Genomic DNA, 14,733 nt, shown 5'->3' on the forward strand with positions numbered 1-14,733 from the left:
TATACTGTTCATGCCTGAGGTGAATGATAATGATAGAGTATTTGCTTTGGAATAATGATAACATTTTTTCTCATGTAGGTGGGCCAAGAACACAAACACACATACCTTCCATTAGAGGTGTGTAATATTGTCCCTGGCCAACGGTGTATAAAGAAATTGACTGACATGCAAACATCTACCATGATCAAAGCCACAGCCAGATCTGCTCCGGACAGAGAGCGTGAAATCAATAATTTGGTTCGCAAAGCAGATTTTAATAATGACCCTTATATGCAAGAATTTGGGCTAACAATAAGTACTGCAATGATGGAAGTAAGTGTTTTCTCTCTCTCTCTCTCTCTCTCTCTCTCTCTCTCTCTCTCTCTCTCTCTCTCTCTCTCTCTCTCTAAGTGTTTATAAAGCAACACTGATTTTCTAATCATATTGAAGTTGGAGACTTCAGACTATCTATCTATGAGTTAATGTAATAAGAGGAAAAATCAAGTAAAGAGAAAGCACCAGTTATTTTGAAAAGAAGATATAAGGTATAATTCAGTAGATATATTTTTATTTATACTTAATGTACAGTATTGATATTTGTTGGCCACACAAAATCCCTGCCACAACATCCTTTTATGGCCAAAAAAAAAGCAAGCAAACATCCACCACATGCTCGTTTCTTTTATTTTTTATTTAATTTTTTTTTTTTTACATAGTTCTGATAAACATTTTCTTCTCATTTTTAAAGTTTGTCTACTGCTCCTACATTCAATCTCCATATTTTTCTATGATAAATATTGTAGGATTTTCTCAGGACCAGTAGTCATATTATCTTCCTCTTACCCTCTTTCTAGTAGCACAGTGCCAAGTTAATCTAGAATTGTAGATGAGTACTCTTTACATACAAATCTTATCCTTTTGATAATGGTAAACTATTGCTTTTCTTATATAACCGGCAATTTCAACTAGTCCAGGCACCTTAATTGTTATTAGAGTTGTTTTGAACGACTTCTTTGTAGATATCACTCCTCTGAAGTGGAATAGCAGGGACTTTTCCATCATCTCATGGCCAAGACCAACTAGAAGAAAATTCTTTTGAAGTTAGTTAGTCTATCTTAGGGAGCCCCTCTAGACATCATGAAAGTAACTCCCTTGAGGACGAACAGTGACTATGCCATCAAAATATATTTGTTCATACACTAAACAAACTGAGGGTCTTAACATTAGGATAAATCTAATGGTGTCATCTTGAAATTGGTAAAAATTTCTAGAGTTTAATATGCAAGGAATTGGTTGCACCTGTCATCTGTCACAAGTTAGGTAGAACAGCCACTGACCCAAGCTGGCCCTCATGACATCTCGGTTTTCTTCTTACTGCCTTTGAGTGAGGATGTCTAGTTCTTTCTCTCCTCCCTAAAGCTGATTTGTTTGCCCTTGTTTTCATTCTGTTTGTGAGGGTTTGGTGTGCTTGTGACAAAGAGTTATCATGGAATCCCTTAACCCTTCTGCTAGCACTACCTCTAAATCCAGGAAACCTCAGGGGCTGTTCCTGGTGTAGGAGGTTTCCCTTGTTCATGCCTCCTAGCCTCCATGAATGTGGATCCTCATTCAGTGTGCGGTAGGTGCAGAGCAAATTTATGTAATATCACTAATCTTAGTTCATAATATCGTTCTTGGTTGGTGGATCAGTGTAAGAGGTTCTCCTGGAAGGGTCAGCACAAGAGGAAGGTGAAGTACTCGATTTTTCCCATACCCCTTCCTGTTCTTCCAACAGTTCATTGAGGGAAGTAGCTGGAGGGGTTTTGGGAGGTTTTTCTTGGTCTAATTTTGCCTCATCTTTCCTTTTTGGGGAAGGTGGGGGGTTGGCACCGCCATCGCCATCATTTTCCCCCTTTCCAGCCTCTGATGCGTAGAAAATGGCGAGTGTTTGGGCTTCGCTAGGTGTCTCAGGAGTACCAACCATGGATGGCATATTGTCCCACTGCTTGGCTTCCCGCTACCCAGTACCATCTACCATGGTTTTTCCTACTCCCTGGGTCTCCGTGATATGGGGTCTCGTGTTACAACATCTAGTAGGATGTAGATGGTACCAGCAGTGCTTCATTTTGGGTTTTCTGCAGAAGAGTGCCTAGTAGAATAGGTGCCATATCAGTCATTAATAATTATGAAAAATAACTGTAATGTAAGAAAAATTTCTTGAGAATTTTTGGCGTCTGGCTTCTTGAAGGCTGAATGGCAGACATTCAAGAATTTTGTGTGTGTGTGTATATATATATAATATATATATAAATATATCTATATATATATTTTTTTTTTTTTTTTTTCCTCCATTACAAAGCAGTTTAACCAAACCACTGCATCACATGTTGAGACACTTATAGGTTACTTGAAGGGAGATCATTCTTAAAATAGCCCTAAAAATCTGGGAATGGTAGAGCAAAACAATAAATGTTAATATGGGTGGCACACCTTCTTTCAAAATTCTAGACCAGTTAACAGCGCCCTAGAACAGTAAACGGCGCCATAAACCCGCAATGGTGCAATAAGTAAAATTATATTTATGCAGTATAGTACTGTAGAATTTTCTGTACAGTAGTACTGTACAGTACATTATAGTATTATAAATACTGTAAAGCAAAAAAAGCCTAGCTTTAGTCCTTTGGCTGTCTAAGAGTATGTAAAGATATAATAAGGATTTATACAGTGTACAGGTAGCTGTAGTGTTCAAGTTATTCATTTTTCTTTCGATAATCCGATTTTATGAGAGACCAAATTACAATAGCCTAACTTTATCCCATCTTCTAGTTACATAAGTTCAAAAACATCAAAAGAGAATGATGAAAGTATGGTTTTAACGTTATACTCGCGTAAACGTGTACAGCCATGAACAACCGAACAAGAAACAACTTTCTTTTTTATTTCTAAGTACAACCGAATAAGATAACATCCGTTGGGCTTGTATTTTAATCGTTGTACTATAGTACACTATTACCGTAGTTGTTATAAATGACGTTATGTAGAATAGAACCGAGACATCTTAATGTAATAACTTTATTTGCTATAGATCAAAGATCAATCAGGAATTATACAGTTGAATTTAAACATAATTATAACTGAAGCTGAGAAAACTGTTCAAGCTGCTAATGACTTATCGTGCATTGGCAACAAGGATAAAACCCAGTTAACGTATGCCATCAAACAACCGTAAATAAAATTGAGATAAAATCATTTTAACCCTCTTACGCCGACTGGACGTATTTTACGTCGACATTTTTTGTCTCCCGTGTGCCGACTGGACGTATTTTACGTCGACTTACAAAAGTTTTTTTTTAAATTCGCGGAAAAATACTTATAGGCCTACCAGCCTAAAACTTTTGAATCACGCGCCTTGGGGGATGCTGGGAGTTCACGGATCAAGGTGTTGTTTTGTTTACAATCGTTACGCAGGCACGCAAGCGCAAATTTCTTTCTTGCCGCACTAAAAAGTATCGGTGACACATCTCTGAAATTATTTCGTCACTTTGACATAATTTTTGTACCATTGTAAATTAGCCGTTACATGAAGTATTATATATGAAAATGTGCGCATTTTTATGTAGAATACAACAATAAAATACTCATGATTGTAGCTTTTATCAGTTTTGAGATATTTTCATACAAATAACGATAAGTGCCAAAATTTCAACCTTCGGTCAACTTTGACTCTACCGAAATGGTCAAAAAACGCAATTGTAAGTTAAAAATCTTATATTTTAGTAATATTCAATCATTTCCCTTAATTTTGCAACTAATTGGAAGTCTCTAGCACAATATTTTGATTTATGGTGAATTTATGAAAAAACTTTTTCCTTACGTCCGCGAGGTAACTCTTCCGGAAAAAAATCATACATGCGATTGTGGTAATGTTTGCACCATTTTAAAATTAGCCGTTATATAAAGTTTTATATATGGAAATGTGCGCAATTTCATGCACAATACAACTAAAAACAACCCATGGTTGTAGCTTTTATCAGTTTTGAGATATTTTCATATAAATAACGATAATTGCCAAAATTTCAACCTTCGGTCAACTTTGACTCTACCGAAATGGTAAAAAAACGCAATTGTAAGCTAAAACGCTTTTATTCTAGTATTATTCAAGCATTTATCTTCATTTTGCAATAAATTGGAAGTCTAGCACAATATTTCGATTTATGGTGAATTTATGAAAAAAATAACATTTTCTTTACGTCCGCGCGGTAACTCTCCCGAAAAAATCATACGTGCGATTGTGGTAATGTTTGCACCATTTTAAATTAGCCGTTACATAAAGTTTTATATATGAAAATGTGCGCAATTTTATGTAGAATACAACAGAAAATAATTGAAGGTTGTAGCTTTTCTCATTTTTGAAATATTTGCATATAAATCACGATAAATAGAAAAAAAACCATGTTCGGTCAACTTTGACTCTACCGAAATGGTCGAAAAACGCAATTGTAAGCTAAAACTCTTACAGTCTAGTAATATTCAGTTATTTATCTTCATCTTGAAACAAATTTGAAGTCTGTGGCACAATATTTAGATTTATGGTGAATTTAAAAAAAAATCTTTCCTGACCTCGGCGCGCGGATTCTCCGCCACAAATCTCCGAAATGCGTACGTACCATTCTCGGAATATTTGCTCCGTTTCATATTAGGCATTTCATAGAGTTTTATATATGAAAATGTACGCAATTTCATGTAGAATAAAACTAAAAATATTTGAAGGTTATAGTTTTCCTTATTTCCGAAATAATTGCATATAAAAAATATATCTATAAAAATTCAACATTCGGTCAACTTTAACTCGTCAGATATGGTCAAAAACTGCAATTGTAAGCTAATACTCTTACAGTATAGTAATATTCAATCATTTGTCTTCATTTTGAAAGAAATTGGAAGTCTCTAGGACAATATTTAGATTTATGGTGAATTTTTGAAATAAATATTTGTTTACGTCTGCGCGTTACTAATTCATGCATTATTTTGTGATAATATTTTCTCTGTGTTGCTTTTATCGTTTTACAATGTGGTACATACCAAAATGATCGCAATTTAGTGTACATTACAACGAAAAAAATATAACATGTTACCTTTAACTGTTTTGCGCACAGCGCGATTTGAATACAATTATATATGAAATTTTGTTTTCATACAATCAACTTACCTGTCAGATATATACATAGCTAAGACTCCGTCGTCCCCGACAGAAATTCAAATTTCGCGGCACACGCTGCAGGTAGGTCAGGTGATCTACCGTCCTGCCTTGGGTTGGCAGGATTAGGAAACCATTTCCTGTTTTCTATCATATTTTTCTGTCGCTTGGAATGTAAACAACGTTTTTGCAGTTCCTCCTGACTTGATTTTTGGATTTCATCGCCATCGATCTTCTGGGCTATCTTTTGCAGGGAAGTACTGGATCTTTGGTTCGGCATACGCATATTAATTTGTTTGGATAACTTTGGCTTCGAAAATTTCGAAGAATTGTTTACGTGTAACTACCGAACTTTTCGGTAGACAATCACATAGTTTGCAAGAAGGAAAATTTTAATATTTATTCATAATAACGTGTAGTAAATGTTAGAATTGATTGAGCTAACTTCCTTCTTGACGATGTAAGGAAAGAATAGTTACGCTTCCTTAGAAGTTTATATAGCTCTCGTACTAACGAGCAGTTAGAAGCATTAACATTACTAGTAGTGTGGTATCCTCATCTCCTTCTTACTTCACAGAATCTTCAAATTCATATTGCAATTTGAAGACAAAGGAATGTAGCTCAAAATACGAGCTTTTGAAAGGTAAGAAGTGATTTTACTGTTAGTGCAGTGGAGGGTGCGTTCTGTTCGGCTCTGTTTCGCTCCCAGGCCTAGACCTCTTCCAAGCTCACATACCCAGAGGAGAAGGAAAGTCGAAAGCCTTACGGAGGTTATGGAGAATCCCCAACACCGATCAGGCGTCCCCTCGGCAGGATCTGTAGAACGTCCCAGAACTGCCAAGTTCGCCATTGGAAAGGCGTCCTAATTAGTAGAGGGTGCGTTCGATCGGCTCTGTCTCGCTCTCAGGCCTAGACCTCTTCCAAACTCACAAGCCCAGAGGAGAAGAAAGTCGAAAGCCTTACGGAGGTTATGGAGGAATCCCCACCGATCGGGCGTTCCCTCGGCAGGATCTGTAAAACGTCCCAGATGCCCCAGGGATAGCCATTGCAAAGGCAGCCTTTAAAAAGTGCGTCTGTTCTTCCGTTTCTTCATCTTACATCCGAAAAGACGAAGAATGTACATGTTAGAAGTTCGGACGATCTGGCTCGTTCTCTGAATAAGAGAACACTGACTCACTGAGCGAGAGGCTGAGAGCCAGCCAGCAAGCTAGCGCGAGCCACGTTCCAACAGCCAGCAGCGAGCCGCGTTCCAACAGACTAGCTCGAGCCGCGTTCCAACAGACTAGCCCGAGCCTCCTTCATACAGATAAACGCGAGCCGCTTTCCAGCAACTGAGTGCGATCCGCGTTCCAGAACTTTTTCTTGGCGCAAGGCGCCTTCAAAAGAGAAAACAGACGGCTTAACTAAGGAGCCTTATAGTAGAATGGCAATCAGAAGGATGCTTCCATTGAACGTTTTCTGGCAAGAGGCTCGTATAACAAGACTAGAGGCGCTCGGACCTATTAGGGCGCACGGGACTTCCACGCAAGCGGAACGTTCCAGGAGCGAGTCTCCTTTCTAGCGTGCGGAACATTCCAGGCGCGCGGAACTATCCAGACGCCAGGCGCTAGGCACAAGGATCCAGACGCCAGGCGTCAGAAGATTTCAAAATCTTCATTAGAGAGAGAGGTCAGTCGCGAGACTCCTCTTTGAATTTTTAACTTGAACAACTTTCCCCTGGCAAATGTGCAAGATGTCGCACAGGCGGCCGTTGCTTTTGTCAGAAGGATTCTGATACTAAGAGAAGCCCCTTTTTATTATTCAGAAGACTCCTTTGTTTTAGGCAGTTTTTCCTCTCATGCGGACTCTCTCCTTCATCCATGCTCTTCCCTCGTTTGGAGGAGGCAGAGCTTTGGGAGATTTTCTTAATAAGATCTCATCGATGTTTGGGTATGATGGCGGATAGAAAATATCTACTTCCTTCCGTAAACCCTAGTGGATGAACAGGAATTCTGTCTCTTCCGCGATTTATGAAGAAATCACGAAGATTTAAAGAGTTCCTTGATTAACTTCGTTCCTTTAGGATATATATTATACTCTTTCTATCGTTCTATTAACGAAAAGAACGAAGATAGTAGAAGGTAGTAGAGTTCTGCTGTATGAGAATACGATACGGTCAAATCATACACACATACCGTAGTTACTTCTTTTCTGTGCACTCAATTACAAGTATCCTTCTACGTCCTTTCCTAGGAAGACTACGCTTAAAGGGATTGTTAAGACTACACCTACTTAGCTTCTAGATTTATCGAAGTCTTGTTTCGCTTAAATATGCTTTAATAAGAACTTCCTGAAGTTCGATAATATTTTATTAAATTCCTTTATTAATTGGAGTAGCTGGCAACTCTGGAAGAGTAAGCGGGACTAGCTTTCGCTGAGAGCCTGAGACCAACGCAGTACGCCTACGCCAGTTACTGTCAGTACCATGTTGGTGTCAGTCATGAGCGGTCGGGCGAATCTCTCTCTCCTGTGGGATGGAATAACTTTCCGTATCTCTCCCCCTACAATCGCGGTCTTAACCTCGGATTGAGGGGATAGTTAAGCTAACATAAATAAATATTGTATGCCTTTTGCTAAGAAGCTTTCAATAAGAGAGATAGTACAACCTTTCAATGCTGTTTACCGTAGGTAAACATTATTAAAGGATTCTATCGCAGCAGAAACATTATATTATGTAATGCTCTCAGGCTTACGAAAGCATAGCTTTCTTAGAGTACCTGCCTCAGAAGAAAGATGGATGAGTCGGATGGGAAACATTCTCCTTTGGGGCAGAACTTGTTTCCCTGAATGGACTATACTAACGTAATTATTAAGTTTTCCTACTAAGAACGGAATTAACATGTGAAAGGATGTCGGGTACCATAAAGGCACAGGTGTTCTGGCACATAACATAAAAAGAATTAGAAGAAAGCGCCAGTCTGGCGCAACGCGCCAGAAGTACCAACCTGGCGCAATGCTCCAGAAGCGCCAGCCTGGCGCAAAATTTGCGCCAGAAGCGCCAGCCTGGCGCAGTGAGCCAAGAAGCACCATCCAAGATTTTCTCGTTTATTTTTTTTTCGAGTATTAACCCACTAGGAGTCCGTTAGACTCTCGGACACCAAGCTCGTAACGGCAAGATTCGTTCCTGATTTCGTTACCCATTTAATCATTAGGCCATTTCCACGACACTCTCATATCGCATAGAGCATCGAGAATCTCTTTTTTCGCTCCTATTCGCGTTAACAAAGAGATCCTTCTCGATCGACGATAATAACTGTTAACATGTTTAACATTTATTGGAAAGAGTTGTGAGAAGACGAACAGGCTTCCTATAGACTGCTTCCTTTTCCTACTCTTCTCCCCCGATTGAAGATGACGTGGGAAAAGCTTCAAGGGAAGGTTATCTTGCCAGTACAAGAGCAACTGGCCTCTTTGGTGGGAGTGTTAGCGCCTCGTAGGAAGGACGTTGCGCTTCCAATCAAGAAGTCTCGTCCTCTCTCCCCTGCGAAGCGAGAGGCGTCATGCAGACGTGAAGCTTCCAAACATATCGCAGAGGCTTCGTTTCGAGAGCGAGATCGGGAGAATCTTATGGAAGACACGTAACGCCAGAGAGACGTGAGACGTCGTCAAGACATGAATAGTCATTTAAAGCTGCTTTTAGACGCGAGGCTCCAACCAAAATTTTGGCGCCAGTTAGGACGCCTTTTGAGAGCGAAAGCGTCTTCCAGGGCGCGAGGCGTCATCCAGACGTCAGCAGCCACACAAACGGGTGGGAGGGCGTCAGCCAGGACGCTTGGCTGACTAGAAGCGTCATCCAAGCGGGAAGCGTCATCCATTTATGGAGAGAAGCCTGGGCTGTTGGCGCCTTCCAGGACTATTAAAGCGGTGAAGAGGAAGGAATATCATTCCCTTAGATCTCCTATTAGGAGTTTGTCTCCTCCAGAGGAAAGACGTACTGAATTAGCAGCGGAGACTCATCTAGACCCCGAGTTAGAAGTAAACTCGGAGGAGGAGTATCAAGGAAAGAGAAGGACTGTCGAACTATAATGTTTTGACAGCCTTGCTTCTAGAGGAGTATGGAGACGACTTGACTCCTGCCTTTCCTCCTTCTCGCGCTCTTTTTCTCGAGTGCAAAGACGAAGAAATCTTCGTTTTTTCTTAGAATGAAGCCCGCCATTTCGATAAAGAGGGCTCTTCAGTCTTTAGACTCTTGGATGAAAGTTGAAGAAGGAGTTAGTTAGAACGGTATTCTGCATGCCTCCAGCGAGACTAGCTGGTAAAAGAGGCATTTGATATCAGACAGGAGAGAATTTGGGTATTTCTCTTCCGTCTACGTCAGAAGCGGACTTTTCGACCTTAGTTGACGCTTCACGTAGACAAGGTTTGAACTCTGCCCGTATAACTTGGGGCATTTCAGACTGGACCATCTCCTCAAGGGACTCTTTCATGTATTGGAAGTTTTCAACTTCTTAGATTGGTCCCTTGGGGTGATGTCCAAGAAAGCCCATGATTCTGAAGGACTCGAACCAGAAGTCCTTCTGTGTATTTTGTCTTGTATAGACAAAGCGGTTCAGGATGGCTCGGTTGAGATCTCCTCTTTGTTTGGAGCAGGTCTTCTTAAAAAGAGGACAGTATATAGTGTCTTTTTAACCAAAGCGGTCTCCCACGCTCAGAGGGCAGCGCTTCTGTACTCGCCTTTGTCTGACTTTTTGTTCCCTTCTCAGTAGTGAAGGACATTTCTCGTTCATTAACTGAGAAGGCGACTCAAGACCTTCTGACACAGTCAGTAAGGAAGAAGAAAGAAACCTGCAGACAGCCCCAAGAACACTGTCATTGTCTGATGAGGAGAAAGACCGAGCCTACAACCTGACACAGATGCGCTAGATGCGAACATATAGGACAGATAAGAGTGTCCGATGTGGACATTGCCAGACATCCTCGAGACTCTACCAAGCTCGAAGCTCCGGCAAGTGGGGAGGAGCCACCCAGGCGCGAGGCGCCAGGCCAGGCGCGAGGTACCAGCCAGCGGCGAAGCTCCAGGCAGGCGCAAGGCGCCACTCCAACCAGGCGCGAAGCTCCAGGCAGGCGCAAGGCGCCAGGCAGGCACAAAGCGCCAACCTGGCGCGAGACGCCAGCCAGGCGCGAGGTGCCAGCCAGACCGGCGAAGCTTCCAGGCAGGCGCAAGGCGCCACTCCAACCCAGGAGCTAGACGCGCGGCAAGGCGCCAGCCAGGCGCGAAGCTCCAGGCAGGGGCGCGAGGCGCCAGGCAGGCACAAAGCGCCAGCCAGGCGCGAGCAGGCCAGCCAGGCGCAAGCCAGGCTCTAGGCGCGAATCTCCAGCTAAGACGCGAAGCGTCATCCAGATGCGAGGCGCCAGTCAAGCGAAAGGTACCAGACAAGCGCTAGGCGCCAACCAAGAGCGAAGCACCAGCCAGGCGCGAGGTTCCTCCTGCCAGGCTTCAGGCTTCAGTCGGGTGAGATCCATTTCAAGAAAGCCCTGGTCTTCTTTGAAACATGGAGATCTCTAAGCACTTCATTAGTGACTTGATTCCTTCAAACAGCTGAGAATTAAAAGCGCAGGAAGTGCGCGCTTTTGCAAATTCTTGTTCTTTACATAACAATATGTCATATAAGACATATTAGCTGTGTTGTACGGTAGAGGCAACTCTGTGTTGACTTCTCATTACACAAAGGATGCCAAGTTTAACCTACGAGAGATCCCTTCTCTTTTTGGTTTATACGTTTCTGCGGATACGTTACTGGGATAAGGAGCCGACACTGATCCTTAACTTTGAGTTAAAGTTTTTTAACTTAGTGAAATTATTGGGTTTTTGAAAGGAGTGTGTGGATAACTCTTTCAATTTGAGCGCGAACCCTCGTGTTAGGATCAGGTGATCGGGATCGGTGTTGCGCTCCTTCAAGGTAAGTATTGTCATATAAGTGGATCAGCACCATGACAAAGTCCTTTCAGGCTCTGCCGAGTAAGTGGATAAGACCCCTTAGGCAGACCCACAAGAACTCTTGGCCATAGATCACATATCTCGCTAAAAGTTTCTTGAGGTGATGCAGACTACTGGGCAAACACCCCACGAAGTCTACCACCTATCAGGTAGGAACCAAGGTTTTATTTATACCTACAACATATGTTGTTTACCTGTCTAATTCCATATAGTAGCTGTCTCTTACCCTCCACCGAAGGGTGCCAATCAGCTATGTATATATCTGACAGGTAAGTTGATTGATTGAAAATGGATATTGTTATGATACAATAAAGTTTCATACATACTTACCTGGCAGATATATCGATAGGGGCCCCCATCCCAGCCTCCCCGCAAGGAGACAGGTGGAAAGAGAAAAAATATGATAGAAAAACAGGAATGGTTCCTAATCCTGCCACCCAAGGTCAGGACGGTAGATCACCTGACCTACCTGCAGCGTGTGCCGCGAAATTTGAATTTCTGTCGGGGACGACGGAGTCTTAGCTATGTATATGATCTGGACCAGGTGGTAAGTATGTATGAAACTTTATTGTATCATAACAATATCATTTTTGCGCTATCATATATCGCATTATTTATATATGATAATGATAATTTTTTCATTTCTGATGGTTGTATACTAAACTTCAGCCAATGACAAACAAAGGAGCCAAAAATGAACTCTTAATCTTGAAAACTAAGCGAGCTGTGATTTTTTGAAAAAAATATTTTTTCCGCTTCCGCGCTCACTCTGAAACACCTCCGTCACACGGGAGACAATTTTTTTTTTTTTTACCACTTTGGCGTAAGAGGGTTAATCAAAACTACTGTGCTTGAAAGAACATTTTATTGTTTGTTTCACGCCGATATAAGATATATAACGTAAAGTTCGTATTACGATGGTATAAAGGAAAATTGCAAACGGAATCACCTAATTTTTTTACGCAATAAACATGCCGCCAACGTAATCTGTTAATGAAAAAAAAAAAAAAATTAGTTCACAATCACGAGACATATTCAATTCATATTTCCACCTAAAAACACGTCGTATAAGGAAAAATAACCTTTTCTCATATAAGTCAAGTATCTAGATATTCGACTATACTAACTAGAAGCAAGAAAGTTTGCTCAGAATTGCGTTAAATATGGTGAAACAAACTCGTATTTGCCATCAGCTGATTTCAAACCAAAACATTGGCTGCTCCGCGGAATACTGGCTTAGATTTGCCTTCGTAGTTTATATTACACATGTAAAACATAAATGCATGAAAACTTATAACAAAAAGCTGAAGTTTCATTAACAAAATGAGTTATAATTAGCTCCCAAATTAATAAAATAACACCATGTATTTTTTGGAACAGTGGCAGACAAGAACGTACATGAAAAAACATCCTCTGACAATGTGGAGGGTAGTTACAAAAACTGGCTTTATTTTGTATCATATGTATAAAAATAAAAATATGGTATACGTAGTATATTTTCATACACATTTTAAACATCAAAGCATTAACATTCATAAAATCGACACATTGATCGCTAAAATTGCACTCTTTTTAACTCTATATTTTCGGAAGAGCGGCAGGTGGCGGCTTACAGGAACGGACATGAAAAAGCATCATATTTATAATGTGAAGGGCAGTTTCAAAAGCTGCCTTAGTATCATATTTCTGCGCAGAAATAAAAATACAGGTAGTTGTTGACTTACGACCATAATTGGATCCGACCAACTGGTCGTAAATCGATTTGGTCGTAAGTCGGCCCATGTTAATTTACTGTAAAAATATTATGCTAACCTAGCTTACACTAGGGTAATCAGTACCATCTTTACATATAGGGTAGTCTAGCCTACACTACACAGCATTACTTAATACGTATATGGCATAGTAATTATTAATTTCAGCTAATTCTCTAGGTTCAATGCACATTGGCTTATAATTCAGTACAAAGAGAAATTGAATAACATTTAACAAGTTAGCCTCGTGTATACATGATGTTTTCATGGTACGTATATCGTCTGCAGTATACGAATACAGTAACCTAGCCTACAGTATACTGTATACTACATATACGATATAATTTAGAAATTTATTAATACAGTTGGATATCTAAAAACCGGCATTCTATGGTCCAGAAACTCCCGTGGTTTGGCTTGATTTTAAGTCAGCAGCCATTAGATCGTTCCGCTGCCATCTGGGATGCGCCACGTATTGTTTACAACTTCAAGGCAGCAAAAACTATGCCATATATCTTTTGTTTGTATGAAAATAGTTGTTAGTAATGTAAATATGCAAAGTCAAATTAACTTTTAATCAAAACAATGTGACATTTGTCAAGCACAAATTCCTTACTCTGTATGTTTTGAGAGACCATTTTGATAATGTCTCTGATGTAACTGTGTATTTACCTATTTGATATGCAAGAAGTGCAAGTGTAAATATTTATCCATACTAGAAAATCTTATTTCGTTAGTGAATAGTTTACTGTTCATTTTCCTCAATAGATGGCGCCACTGTGCTTTGTTTAAGGTTTGACGGCGTCATTCAAATGCAGTTATTGCCGAAATTCATTCATTATTTCGTTCATCTCTATCCTCTACAATACGAATCAACTAAGAAACTAATAGTGATAATTATGAAGCTACGAAATTTAGGATAAAAAAGTCACCGATAATAAAGTGCAGATTCTGAGAAGTTTAGTACTGTATTTAGACTTACGATTGGGTAGGCTAACTCGGGAATGTAGGCTAAATGTGGTAAAGTACACTACTTTAAAGAAATTTATACTATATAAAGTTATAAAATGAAGAAGTTAAAATATATGAGTAATAAAATGATAAAAAGCAGTATCAAAACGTAGCTAGTACTAGGCTAAGTTGGAAACTAGGCTATTTGTATGTGGAATTACCTAAAGGCTTCATTTTTTAGGGATGTATTCTATATTCCGATGTCAGGCTGGAGACAGCTACGTATATTTATGAATTGAAAATACAATGAACATGCAACTTTTCTGTGAATCTTTTAAAAAGTTGTACATAATTGTATCCAATAATATTGTATGCATTTTCATATTATTAAAAATACTAACAAAGCGGTCAATGTTTTGGTTTCGAAATCAGATGATGGCGAATACAATTTTAGTTCGCCGTGTTTACATTTTATTTCGCCGTATTTATCTCAATTCATAGCGAATTGCCTTGCTTCTAGTTAGTATAAAATATCTAGATACTTTACTTATATGAGACAAGGTAATTTGTCATTATACGACAAGTTTTTAACTCGAAATATGAATTTAATACGTCTCATGAACTAAATTATTTTTTTTCAGTAACAGATTGCTTGTGGGCATGTTTATTGTGTAAAAATATCTAGATACTTTACTTATATGAGACAAGGTAATTTGTCATCATACGGCGTGTTTTTAACTTGAAATATGAATTTAATACGTCTCATGAACTAAATTATTTTTTTTTCGTTAACAGATTGCTTGTGGGCATGTTTATTGTGTAAAAATATTACGTGATTCTGTTCAGTATTTTCACTTTATTTCATCATAGTACGAGCTTTACCGTTAGTTATGTTACTT

The 14,733-nt window shown here is 39.7% G+C and overlaps 1 protein-coding gene across 1 annotated transcript in view; it reads left to right on the top strand.

Moving 5' to 3' along the window:
• LOC135219708 (protein argonaute-2-like) overlaps positions 1-14,733 on the top strand; it is a 117,674-nt gene that overhangs the window by 49,883 nt on the left and 53,058 nt on the right. The window contains exon 10 of the mRNA XM_064256695.1: positions 79-312. Within this exon, the coding sequence (XP_064112765.1) occupies positions 79-312 (234 nt within the window). The remainder of the gene's footprint in view (positions 1-78; positions 313-14,733) is intronic.

This window comes from Macrobrachium nipponense, chromosome 1 (assembly GCF_015104395.2).
Source record: "Macrobrachium nipponense isolate FS-2020 chromosome 1, ASM1510439v2, whole genome shotgun sequence".
Lineage (NCBI taxonomy): Eukaryota > Metazoa > Arthropoda > Malacostraca > Decapoda > Palaemonidae > Macrobrachium > Macrobrachium nipponense.